We start from the raw sequence: 14,056 nt of genomic DNA, 5'->3' as shown, positions 1-14,056 counted from the left end.
TGTCAAATAACTGGATTTATTATAAATGGTGTAGTTTGTGACGATGACAGAGATGTTATGGGGCAAGAAAATAGTTTTGGAAAGGGATAGACTGTGTGGGAGAAAAAGATGGACACACACAGAAAGAACAAAAATACAGAAGGAAGAAGTCATGGCAGGCAAGAGAACATAAGGTATGGCTACGGAGAAGTAAATTTCACACCTGAAGTATGTGAGACACCTCATCCACACCCTTACCCATTTTCTTCAGCAAAATAAACCATATGATGCCCCAAAAACCTGATCTCCTAGGAACATTTTAATCTGCAAGATTCCTGCATAATTATTACTTCGCTTAATGGGACCTGTGATGCCTTAATGTCATTTATTATGTTCCTATATTGCAGAGTTCCGTGGGAGTTCTCTTTTCAGGCAGATTTACGAAAAATGGTGGTTCCCACTTTTGCTATTTTTAAATCTGAGAACTAAAAAGAAAGCTGTGCCTAACAATAAATAAAAGAAGGAATAGCTAATTAACTGCAGTACTTTGGGAATAGTTTATAATCTTGTCAAGCTGATGAAGAAAGCAGCATTCACTTCATCTTCCTTTGAGTTGGTGGGGGGCAGATGAGGTTTTTCTAGGTTTTTTTCTGGTTGTCAACAGAAGATCCATAAAGACCATTCCATAATGTAAGATGGTGGCATTGAAAGAGCAGGTACTGTGCGTTTGTATTTGCCCTCCTGTGCTGTGCTGGTCTGATGTCAGGCTCCTGTTTGTTGAGAAATGACATGAAGGTGAAGTGGTCTTGTTGAGTCCAAGTGATTTATCGCATGGCGCGGCGCCAGCTCTTGTAGTTACACCAAGCTGTCAGTTTCTCTGTTGTAAATTAAACCACAGTTTCATAACCTGAAAGATTTTCAAAGCTTAAATTGTAGACAGATTTTCTAGCAATACCTTGCAGGGCAAACTGGGCTCTCTTTAATTAAATTGGGGTTTTTTTATTTCAAAGTTTAACAGGGAGCGTTCCATTTCTAGAACTATCAGTTGTTGATATACATACCTCAGACAAGTTACTGCACAGGTTCAGTATGAATCCTGTAAATTGAGTACTATTAGTATACCCATACTGCTCCCTCTTTCACTGTTCCCCACTGGATTCCTTACCTGAAAGAAGGAGAAAGGAAAACAATGGCTGCTGACACAGGGGTTTTATATTCTTAAAAGACATGGGGTTATAATAAGTGTTGTGGTATAAATACTTTTTTTTTTAATTTGTCTATGTGGAAGGACCTCCTTATTTTATTAGAAAGTAGTGTTTCTTCCTGCATCACCCAGGTATAGACTATCGACATTCACTCAGCCTCACACAAGCAGATTGACTTGGGACAGTCTGAGTCAGATGGAGTTCTTCCTGCATCACCCAGGTATAGACTATCGACATTCACTCAGCCTCTCAATAACTCACACAAGCAGATTGACTTGGGCCAGTCTGAGTCAGATGGAACAGGAAAAGGGACCAAGCATGAACCCAGATAAACACCCTGGTGGTCTCAAATGCTGTAGTCCTAGTCAAAGGGAAATGTAGAAATAATCTAGAGAGATGACATTCTTTCCAGTATTCAGGTAGGTGAGACAGGGTAGGAGGAAAACATCCTTCTTCCTCTGGTAAGTCTTGTAATTGCTGTCTGCACTGCTGAGACCTCTGTACCAGGATGAGAGCAGAAGAGGTGAGACTGCTAGTAAAGGATGACCCCCCTGACTCTGTCTGCAGGATTAAATTAAGCTGAGCTAGGGCAGGCTGGCCCATGCTGTTCAGCTGTTAGAAAGTTGTTGCTCTGGATCAGCTAGAGTTTTCCCACAAAATGTGATACAGTTTAGAGTTTGATGTAGGCAAGGCGTTTCCCAGGAATGCATCTTTTTGGGAAGAGAGAAGCACTGTTGCTTCAGGGACACTCAGCGTGTTGTGCCCGTTGGTTTCAGGGAACAAGAATGGTCCCTGGTTGGTTTTGATTGCTAGGACAGATGTAGTTATTGGTAGAAAGGCAGGTTGAAGAATGTCATACTTGCAAGCTGGCCGCCCACACAGCAAAACGATTTGGGAGATAAATCACTGCAGATTCTCTTGGTCTGTCCAAAAAGGTGGAATTTGGGGATAAAATAGTGAAGTCCTATGGTTTTCTCCTTTATCGTGCTATGTCTTAACACCATGTCTTAAGGAACCTACAGGCATCTGGTCAGCATGCAGACCAAACTTCTCTCATGGAGTTGCAGATAACTATACATTTTTAAAAGTTTTTTTAAAAAACACAGGCAAACACAAAACCGCAACAAAACCAAAAACAAAGCGGAGTGGCAGATGAGGCATTTTGCACAGCTGTCAAAACCTGTATCTTCATTATACAAATCTGTAATGGCCTTTGCTTATATATCCAGCTGTGGTATGCTTTACTTTAGGACCCATCCCTTGCATTATCTTCAGTCTTCCCCAGGGTGATATTTCCAACTCTTATGTTTTCCTCTGCTAGTCAAAGGCAATCACATCTGTTTCTCCGTCTGTGGCATGTGAATTGAGTAACAGGGAGAGGCTGCAGGTTTTCAGATCTAAAAGTGAGAAAGACAAATTCTTTTTTAAAAGTAAGTAGTACCATAACTAAAAGAATGAGTGTTTGGCTCAAATGAATTAAAATAATACATGTTTCATTACTCTGCAATCTGTCTACCATTTATTTTACCAATGTCACATGACATTTACCTATGCACAATTTTAGCCTTGGACTTAATGCTAAGTTCTGTTCAGCTCATTACCAAATGCCTTTCAGGACTGTTGCCAAAAATATTCTGTTCCATATCCAAAACTGACCTGGAGACTCTAATTCATTCACTACAGCATCTAGCCTTGACTACTGTAATTCCTTGGTTTGCTGGGCTTGGAGCCAAATCGATTGGCAGACTGCAGCTTAGTCAGAATTCAGCAACAGGGCTTCTGACCCAAACCACGCCAACTCTATATCCTCCCTGTGCTGAGACTCTGTATTTGAAAAGTGTGTTATACATTTACTGTAACAGTTTCCTTTACACTGTAATTTTATGGGTTGAATTTTTCTTTTACCCTTCATGTCAACTGTCACACTCTTACAGAATTTTTCTGTGCTAAATTGCCATATATTCTACTCTGACACTTGCAGTAATTTAGTGCAAAGCCCTTTTCATCCTGCGCCCTTAATTGGTGGGATTGGGAGTAAAATTCTACATGAAATCCGATTATTTTATCTGCCATCCAAGACTTTTGTTTTTATTCTAACACATTTTTTTGTTTCTATTTAGTTTCTTTTTCTATTAAAAATTATGTATATCATAATATATAGCATAAAATAATATGCATGGCAGTTTGTAATGTAATAAGCAAAGGAAAAATTGAGTACTTCCTAACTCTTGAACCCAGAGATAAATTTCAGCCTTCACTCAATCATGTATTTAAAATAGACTGCTTGATAAATGTAATGCAGAGCAGAAGTATTCTCTCTACCTCTTCATCTGCAGGGGAGGCTACACTTTGGTTCTCATTTATTTCTGTTTTTCTTTGGTAGTACAATTTTCAAATACCCTGTGTCAAATATTTTCTTGCCCTGGAGATGTTCTAGTTTTCTATTTCATGCAATCTTCTATGCAAGTTCTGCAGGCATTGTTTAAGGGATTTTTGCAGTTTTTTCCTAGTTTTTCTGGTTGTTTTTACATTTATACTTGATAGCAATATTTTTTCCAGGTAGCATTGTTTATGGCAGCAGAAACCGAGTCTTAAACTTCCTATTAATATACTTACTATGAGCTGGCACCTCTAATAAAGTGGCTTGCACTTGCATATCACTCTAGGTTTAGTTATTTGGGTCTTTCTAGCTATTTATAACACAGCAGAAAAACAATTAGATAATAATCCTTTGTCCGAAGCATGCCGTGTAAATTAGCAGCCACAGAATAAGTCATTAGGAAAGATGCAATTACTTACATCCTGTAAGCTATATTGATGGGAAAAACATGACATGTTATGGACCCTTCCAGAACAATGTGGTTTTTTAAATCCTAATTTAGTAAGGAAATAGCTTTGCATATGGTCAATGAAAATTTGATATAGCATAGAACTCACTAACAGATGTTTGACAATGAATATTTCATGTTACTTGATAATTCTACTTACCAGTCACAGTTGACACTACAGTGCATTCTGGAGTTCAAGGTGCCTTGGAGAGATAGATATGACCTGTTATATAGTTTTGGAAATTTCTTCCTGGAGATCAGAAATAATCTGAAAACCATGGTCAGCAGTGAGACTCAGATTATGAAGATATCAGCCCAAAATCTGGGGCCTCTTTTGGCCAGGTTTTACCCAGACACAGACAAAAAATTAGTTAACTTGGGGGTTTGTCAGTTAATATAAACCTTTCATGGCTTCTCCTTAGGGGTCAATCTACCATCCTTCTGGGCTGAGTGCTGCTGGATCACTTACCCATACAAATTTGATCCTGATCAGCTGTGGGTACATCATGTCTTGTCTTCCAGTTTCACAGAGCACAAGCATTATGCCAGCTTTAGGCTTCCAGGGTACCTATGGGAAAACAAATGAGTCTTGGTGCAACAAGAACAAATGTGGCAGAGCAGGTTTACGTTGAATTGCCATCTCATAGCACGTGAATGCAGGATTTTGGTGCAGTACAAAAAGATGTGGATGCACTTCCCTGTACTGTCAAACCATGGCCTTGGCTGCTGTTTAGCTCCAATGTAATTCTTGGAGACCTTTTATGCTGGAATTTGCAAAGCTTCATAGCCTAGATCGCTGTGAATATTGAAATTGTTGTACATACATTGATACTTTGTTTGAATAGAGCACTGCTATGTTGGTCCTTGATACGTACTCATTTAGTATTCTCCTCTGCATCTTCCTTTTTATTATCCCTTGCTACCTGTTTCATAAAGTTTCTTCAAATGTCCTGATTTTTAGCATGTTGTACTCATACTATCCTACCTCTCATCACTTTTTTAATTCCAAAAAGTTAGGTAATGAGTAAGATCCTTTTAGTATTCACTTTGTCTACTGCAGTTATACAAGAAGCTATGGTATCTTCCTAGCTTGTGAGTCCATTGAGGAAAGTTTCTGAAATTATCAGATAATGACTTTTGATAAATCTTAGCACCTGTTCACATAATGGAAATTAAACACTTTAAAGTTCAAATGTTTTTCAAAATTCAGATGATCTTATTAATACTTATTAGTAGAAAATGGCAAACCAGCTCTTCTTCATATCTTTGTGAATCTTTTCTACTTGAATTTCCACTTGCAAACTGAAAACAGATTGTTAATTAAGCAAAATTTTCTGAGCACCTGGGTCATCAACAGAATGACAGTAATTAAATTCTAGCTTCAATTTCTATACACATAATAAAAGAGTGCTTTACCATTTTCATTCTTTTCAAATTAATTGAAAAAATATACACAGCATTACTTCCTTGATACATCCACGCTTTAGTCTAAGCAAGTTCTAATGGGCTGAAATTATCACATCTACCTTTAAAAGTTGAATGGATTACAAATGGATAAGATCATCCCTGTAGGTGTGAAACACTTTCTTTATTGTAAGCTACCTATATGTATTAATTTTAAAAGAAAATGAACTACAATTATTTTCTGTGATTTTAGAAGGCAATTAATCATCCCTGAAATAAAAACTTCCATTAAAAATGTTGTAATTTTCTGGAATCTGAAAGCAGCCTTCAAAAGTGGTAAAAAACAGAGTATAGAAGAAATGTGCTCAAGTGAGAGAGATTTACTTTCCGTTCTAGAGGTGAAAGATATTGCTTCAGTAGGTGAGCTCGCCATTTTAGGAAGGATAGGTTGCTATGTATAATAACATTCTCTACATCTCTGACTTAAGGGAAGAATGAGAGAAGCTCTAGATCAGCAAGATAAGAGATCAGGGCAGAGGGTGTTATAGCACTCTCGCCACCACTTTTCAGTGAGAGGAGCAAGAATTGCTGCAAGCTGCAACTTTATAAAGAAAGGACATTGTTTCCACCCAGGAATCTAAAGAGATAGATAGCAAAGAAACTTGTCAATGAGTTGAAGCATTTTAAAGTTTGACTTCATAGGTTGTCACAGCTGCTCATGCATGAGCACAGTCGATATTGTTTGTAGAAAATCTGGATTTCTTGGTGTTTTCTTCAGTTAATTGTGCTGAGATCAAGGTGACTTACATTTTGGCCAAATCATTTTTAGGCAGGTCACTGTTGTGGAAGACAATTTTACTTGCAACTGAAGTGATGAGAAAGAAAAGTGTTGATAGAAAAGCTTTCTCCACTGAGATGAACAAATAGCTAAAAACTTGAGGATCTTAATTATCCTAGAAAACTGATGGAAATATTAACATTTGGCTTCCGAACAAATTCATTAGAGTTGAATGAGGGAAGCCCATTTCACATCTGTTCTTCACTTTATATGAAAGAAAAAGTGTCTGTTCATGTAAATAACCATACATAGGCCATGGAGACAGCTTTGATCTACCACAGGTGAGCCCTTTGATATTGAGTGGAGGAGAAGCAGCAGCTGCAGCCACAGAGTGCAGGGTTGATGTACCTGTAGGTAGCTTTAGCCTTCTCCAGGTGGGAGGTTTAGCCTTTCCCACCTGCTGACAGGTTCCCACTATCAGATAGTCACCCTTCAAAGCAGAGCCTGCCTGTCCTCCACGCTTCTGTCCGTGCAGCCCACTTGTCTGTACGCTGCTGCCGTGGGAAAACACGTGTCAGGTGGATGTCTCAAGGGTCATTTCTGTGGTCACACGCCTACTGCCACACACGCAGTCCGTGGGAAAACACGTGTCAGGTGGATGTCTCAAGGGTCATTTCTGTGGCACACACCTACTGCCACACACGCAACGGTGTGTGCTAGCACAGGGAGTGGTAGCAGACACCATGGGGAAGCAGCTGCATGCCTGGTTCTTGGTGCATAGTTAAGAATTGTGTAGACTAAAGTTATGGAGACAGACTTGAAGGGAGACATCTCCAACATTGATAAAATGTAAGTACGAAAGACACATCATTGGATGGATATTGATGATGTCGTTTCAGTAATGACATCATCCATAGACTCCTAGTGTCTTTGCTTTGCTTCTCTATAGTGATCACAACATAAATTGCTTGTCTTGTTTGACTTCCTTGTTCACCAAAGTTGAGCAGATTGTCGCCGTTTTCAACGCTTCTACCAGACAAAAAGCTTGGGACCATTTCTCGAAAGCCCAGCGAAAGAACATAGACATTTGGCGAAAGCATTCTGAGGTTGGTGATTTTATTTTTACTTTCTATCCATCATCTCACAGCTGGATTGACACAGAACGAGTGTGATTGTAGCTGGACATAGCGTATTTGGCAATATTTACAGCTACCATTTTAGCTGTTAATCAACTGGCCGTTTGCAGTCTCGTCTACTGTATGAATTGCTCCCATTGCTCTCATTATGGTAATAGTCATTAAATAACATGAAGACAGGGAGCAATGTGTTTTTATTTTTCATGCAAAATTTGGGAAATCATTAGAAGATTATGTTTACTATCTAAAATAATGAACTGACATAGTGAAATTAGGAACAATATTTTCAAATAATGAATTTAGGAGTCAACGTGATCTGTTTTTTAAAGAAGAATTCTGTGGCAAAGATTTTTTTTTCCACTGTGCCATCTTATGATCATTATAAGATGACTTTGAGTGAAAATAAAATAAAAAATTACTTTCCTAAATAATGACTTCAGAATATTAAGTCCGTAACTGTACCCTATTCCTTCCCATTTGTTCTATGTTTATCTTTAAAAAAGTAGATACATCACTTATGTTGATTCTAAGTCTTATGCTTGCAAAGAAACCAGTATAAATGTAATCATACAACCACACATAGTTAGCAGTGTGGGACCATGCATGTGTGACTGTCATAAGCATGAGCAGAGGAAATGGGATTCTAACTCCCCTTGCTGTGAGTGGCAGCAAAGGAAGTGCTAGACCTCATCCTGTGTTTTGGTCATCCAGCTTTCGATTTTAATTCAGTATATACGCTATGAGCCTGTATTTTAAAAAGTAAGTACCGCTGTCTTTGTTTTCCTTCCTTCTTTCCTCTTCCTTTTTTTTTAAATTTTAATATGAGCAATTTACATACACTTGGTTTACTGCCATGTGGTACAGTGTGTTGATTGTTACTATCACAGTCCTCTAAATGATTTTTCTCTGTCTCAGAATAAAAACTTTAGAAGGTAAGGTGCACTTATTTAATTATTTTGTAGTACACTTGTAAAATAAGTGTTGTACACTTAGTTTGAGAAACACTGAAGTGCTGTGATATAAATCATTTGGATAACATTTTAAGTGTCCATTAACTAATGCTAAATTACAGTTGAATACCAATGGCACTAAATGTAACATCTACATGAATACCAAATGAATACTTTATTATCAGTCCTGTTATGGTGAATACAAAACTACTTCAATAATGGGACACTTAAAATAAAATGTTAGCATAATTTATTAGTATAAACTGTATTTTGCATTTTGTTCACAAATATTTCATATACATAGTGGATAATGCCTTTGTTCAATTGAAAGTTGGGAAGTTGGGGATTGATCTTTGTCTTATCTTTTAGAGACATATGAAAATATTATTTGCTAGTAGATTACTTTAATTATATTAAGATCATCCCTTCTTAAACTAACTTTCTGTAAAGGGATGTGGTGTGTCATTCATTTGCTGGTTTCTAAATATTTAATAAACTGAAATGTGTAAGAGTTGGACTTTTCAGAAATGTTAATTCTCTACTCATTTTTTTCAAAAATTACTGCCTTTTGATTTTAAGAGACAACGGCTAAAACAATTCAAAATTATGTATATCATCTAGCTAAACCAATACATTTCGGAAATGCCTGTTTTTCAGATATGAAATGTGATGGAAATAAACCAAATGGTATATTTTATTGCAATTGTAGCTTCTAACCATGATACTATCTACTGATTTGTTTAATTACTTGATCATCTTCCAGTTTCTTCCTGAATTTAGTAAAGCTTTGCTAGAAACCCAAGGCAAAGAAAAGACTCATACACATAGACATTCCCCATAGAAAATCATTGACTTTGCTGATAATGTAGACACTGATGCAACAAGAACATTCGTCCACTAATGAGGAGTAAATGTAAGAGGATGTCTGCTCATATATGCAGTATCCTTCCCCAGGAAAATGTGGAGGGGGCCTTTTCCACTAAAGAATTCAGAAATGTCTTGCCAATTTCTTCCAGAGATGCTTCTGGTTTCATTAGACACTGGTTGACAATTTAGCCTTTTAATTTTATTTTTTTTTTAATTTGAAATTATTCCCCTGTAAAACACCCACTAATTATGTTCCTTGCCTTTGCTGGAATTAATGAGTACAGATACATTTTTCAGAATATTTGAGATCTGCCGATGAGCCAAGGGTACAGCTCAAGAGAAACGCCTTCCCTTTTTTTCACGCAGCACCTCTCTGACAGATTATTGTTAATTGCACAGAGCTGTTGTCGGACTCCTCAATGCTGTCTCCTCCTACCACACGACTCTCCCTTGTTTCAAAGACTTCAAACCACCTGTTTGGGAATTAAGCTCTTTGTTGGCAGAAAAATTAGCTGTCTGCGGGTGGACAAAGCCTACACTAATCACAGTGCAGCATCCTCATGTTACACCTGACAGGATTATTAGGACAAAATAGAGTCCTCTCAATCTTCTCAGTGCTGCCATTAAAAAGGCAGCCGCTACACCCGCGCCAGCTTTTCTACCCAGAACAAAGACCGTCTAGACTCCTACAAAGCCCGCGTGCCTGCTGATCCTTTTCCTGGTGACATGTGCAGGGGATGCCTGCCTGCCCTTGCAGCAGTCACCCGGAGACCGAGCTGTCCCTGCTGCCACTCCTTTTGGATCAAGATGCAAGGATTTTCAGGCCAGCATTGTGGGACCAGGTCTTTTAAATCCAAGGCAATCTGGGCATAGGGACAGAGGGTGAGATTCCTTTGACCAGCGTTAGGTGCTTACAAATGCACAGCTCTTCTTCTGCACTGTCTGCACTCAGCTCCCTTCGCAATCAGCAGAGAGAACAAGGCACTTTAAGGATGCCTTTTAGTTTATAAAACTTTGTGTGTTGGAGACACCTACATTTGGCCAAATGAATCGTACCCCAAGTGGCAGAAGGAAGCAAGAATTAGCTAGCCCTTAAGAAAGCTGACAATCAGTCTGCTTTATACACCAGTTTTAAGTATTATCCCTGCTGTTAAAACATTTTTCCTATGTTTGTCAGGCCTTAAGATCACTCAACAGGGAAAGTCACTTTTTCTCTTGTTTTCCCTGAATGTTACTTTTGATAAACTCAGTTCTTTCACAGGAATAATTCCCTGTGCTTCTTGTTTTATAAATATTCATATACAAATAAATATGATTACAATGATAAATTATGTATAATTAAAATCAGATCAGTATTAAAAACAGATACTAAATAATGCATAATAGCTTTATGGACGTTAATACTGACAAAAGGTAATTTTGCTTTTTAGGAGCTCCGAAATGCTCACAGTGAACAGCTCATGGGAATCCGCCGGGAAGAGGAGATGGAAATGTCCGATGATGACAGTGGTGACAATCCCAGTAAAAAGCTGAGAGTAGATGATTCAGGTAAATATATGCAATGTTGTTTTAGTAAAAGCAAACAAAAACGTATGAGAAGTGACATTTTAATACCTGATTATATAAGACAGTATCTTATTTTAAACCCTCATAAATTAGTTATTTGAATGATGCAAGATGTCTCTAGGAGATGTCTGTCACCTGCTATGTTCTATAATAATGAAAATTCTTTAGTTCTGCCCTTGGCTGGAGCATTATGTTTCCTTACTGCACTCTCTGCAGCTTTGCATGACAGCATTTCATTCCATGGTAGAAATGATGTTTTATTATGGGACCAGTTCAAGTTATACTTTGGTCAGTATTCTCCAAGCTGTACCTTTCTTTGCAACAAAGACATAACAATCTCTAATCTCTATAAGAAATAGCATTTTAACTGTGGAGCGTTTTTTGTTTCATACTGCCCTTACAATTCACAATATTTCACAGTATGGTACTGCATTCTGCATGAATTAGACACTCATTAGATGGCTATCTTGAGTCCAAGAACAAGGGTGCATGTAATGTGAGTAAGAAAAACAGCTTTTTCAGCCTTCTGCAAATACTCTGCTATCCAGGATGGACACCAATAGGTGGCTCAGGAGCTGCCAGAGTTACTAACTGGTAACATGATCTGGATATATGCATTCCTCTATTTCTTGGCATTGGCCAATAATTTGTGGGTTGCTCACAAGGGTTTGCTTGTTTAAACACTCATATAAAGAATGAAATTTTCAGGAGCTGAAGCCAAAGCATGACTAGAAACTGCCGGGCAGCAGTGAACTTTCAGAAAAATAAAGAAGGAAAGGAATAATATGGAAATAAACTGAGAGTCCCCACTAGGGTAATCCTGATCTAGTCCTTTTCATACAGACACCATAATAAGAAAGACAAGCACTTTGTCCATTCATTGATTTCAGGTCTTTGTATGCCAGTTGAAAGGTGTGAATTCAACCTTGACTAACTGGTAACATGATCTGGATATATGCATTCCTCTATTTCTTGGCATTTGTATGCCAGTTGAAAGGTGTGGATTCAACCTTACTTACAAGGAGAGAAGAACTCTTTGGCTCCTTCTGTGACAAGATACTGTGTGAGATTGAAGGGCCTCAGAAGTAAAGACCAAAGGAACGAAAGTCATTCTAGCAAATAAATTTTTACTGTGACATCTCTCTTGAGGGAAGATTTAATATTTTTTCCTGGAAGAAAAATGCAACAATAAAACCCATAAAGAGCACCCTTAATTTTTGCTAGGCTTATTTTTTTATTTTCTTGATGCCATTAGCAAAGTGTTTGAAGCTGAGACAGTAGGTCAGTACAGACCAGGAATTGCTAGAAATCAGCAATTTTTATGACTATCTAATCATTTTACATCGACTGTGTCCACTCTCATGGAGAAAAGTCACTAGAATTAACAACAGGAAGGTAGAGCCAGAAATACATATAGCCTGCATACCAGAAGAGATGCAGGAATGTTTTGAACTGCAATACTTACCAATTCAGCAGGTTTAACATATGCATGCTTAGGGCAGAGCTGGTCATTTATTTTGTAACACCACGGATAGTAAAGCATGTTTGGTTTTCATGCATGAAAAAAGACATTACTGTCAAAAGTTTTGCTGTCTGAGATTTCTACAGTATTCTATCACAAACAATTTCAAGTTATTTGTATTGTTACAATGTGGGCACTTGAGCAAACCCAGTAATGTGTTGCATTCTAAATCAAAATTTAGCAATATGAATCCACTTGAGTATGTGTCCATCATTGTTTGTTGTACCATTCATCATCCTCTTAAACTCAGTGGAGTTGATCCATCCTGCTGCATACATAGTCATCCAGTTCTCAAATTAATGTTCTTCTTTCAACACTACACTCTCAGTTAAAGCAAGTGCATTTGGTTCTTCCGTCAATGACAATAGAGGGAACTTGGAATTAAACCAAGAGTTGGAAGAGAGAGTTGGAAGAGAGAGTTGGAAAAGAGTTATCAGGTATAAAACATTGGTAAATGAAAAATAAACTGAAAAGGTACTTTTATTATTATTACTCTTATGTACAGAAATGTGATTCTTCTTTCCTTCTTCTGGTGTTTTTTTTAATTACTATTTGTGTTAGATGCCTTCTCTTTCTCTTTTTTTTTTCTCTCTAAGTACATCATTCCAGAACCACCACTTTATCTCACTGGAGTGGCTATTTGTATTCACAGTAACTTCTGTTGTATGAAGAATATCTTTAAAGAGTCTTTTGTCACAAAGAAACCATCTTGCACAGTAAGAAAACATTGTCACTGTGTTTATTTTTAACCCCTTTAAAAAAAAAAAAATTCCCTAAGAACTTTCTTGGGAAGAGCAAGACTTGAATAACATGAAGGTATTGTGCCTCTTCAATTCAAGGACAGCATGCACACATAAAGTTTTAAAAGTCTAAACCCAAAAGTAGCTGAAGCAATGAGACATGATTAATTGATTTGTATGGTTCCAGAGCTCTGCAATGCGTTTTCTGCCATTCCAACAATTTTCTTGAGGACATTATTTTTCAGCCTGCACTTTTTGACAGTGTGAGCAAGACTGTTGGGAAGTTATGGCCCCAAAGCTGTAATAAGTGGCAGAGATTCCCTCAGGCTTCAAATACCTGTGTCAGGTCTTTTTTTCAGTGGTTCACCTGGTTAAATCACTGCTAGCACAAAAAGGCTTAATTAATTCAACAATTTAGAATGGGTTCTAAGACCTCATTCTGTCTCAGTAAAGCACAGTTTCAGGAATCTCCCAGCATAATTTCTTCTTTCCTAGAAGAAAACACACTGAGTGCATCACATCTTCTCACAGCTAGATAGTTAGAATGAAAACTTTCCTCTAGGATATCTGAAGATAAACCTATTAATCACCCTGAGAAAAAGAGGATGGATTCCAGCCCCAGAATTTGAAAACATACTGCAACACTTCTAAGCCCTGAGACTGTGAAGATGTACTTCTGTGCTCAAATGTTTGTCCAGAGTTGCTGGACTTGGGGTTTCAGAGTGTTGTTGTTTGACCTAGCTGGCAACTAAGTATGACTCAGCTGCTTGCTCACTCCCCCAGCCCAGTGCAATATGGAGGAGAATCAGAAAAAAAAAGTACTAAGTTGTGGGTTGACAGAAGGATAGCTTAATAATTGAACAAAATATAATGATGTTGTTAATAATAGTAGTAGTAGTAGTAGTAGAAATTACGATGAAAAGGAAAAAGATATGGAAATAAAATCCAACAGAAAGAAGTGATGCACAATTGCTCACCACCCTCTGAATGATGCCTATCTTGTTCCCAGCATTAATTTACTCCTTCTGGCCAACTGCCCCCAGTTTATATACAGAGCATACTCACAGCTCTGTGGAATACC

The 14,056-nt window shown here is 37.8% G+C and overlaps 1 protein-coding gene across 6 annotated transcripts in view; it reads left to right on the top strand.

Annotated features, from left to right (window-relative positions):
* The window catches only part of ENOX1 (ecto-NOX disulfide-thiol exchanger 1), a 357,615-nt gene that overhangs the window by 283,278 nt on the left and 60,281 nt on the right, over nucleotides 1-14,056 (top strand). For all 6 annotated transcript variants that reach the window (XM_039716750.1, XM_039716752.1, XM_039716751.1 and 3 more), the window contains 2 exons: nucleotides 7,194-7,300; nucleotides 10,578-10,695. In XM_039716750.1, the coding sequence (XP_039572684.1) occupies nucleotides 7,194-7,300; nucleotides 10,578-10,695 (225 nt within the window). The remainder of the gene's footprint in view (nucleotides 1-7,193; nucleotides 7,301-10,577; nucleotides 10,696-14,056) is intronic.

The sequence above is a fragment of the Passer montanus genome, unplaced genomic scaffold, assembly GCF_014805655.1.
Source record: "Passer montanus isolate IOZ18808 unplaced genomic scaffold, ASM1480565v1 scaffold36, whole genome shotgun sequence".
Classification (NCBI taxonomy): Eukaryota; Metazoa; Chordata; class Aves; order Passeriformes; family Passeridae; genus Passer; species Passer montanus.
This window is presented reverse-complemented; position numbering and strand designations above follow the sequence as displayed.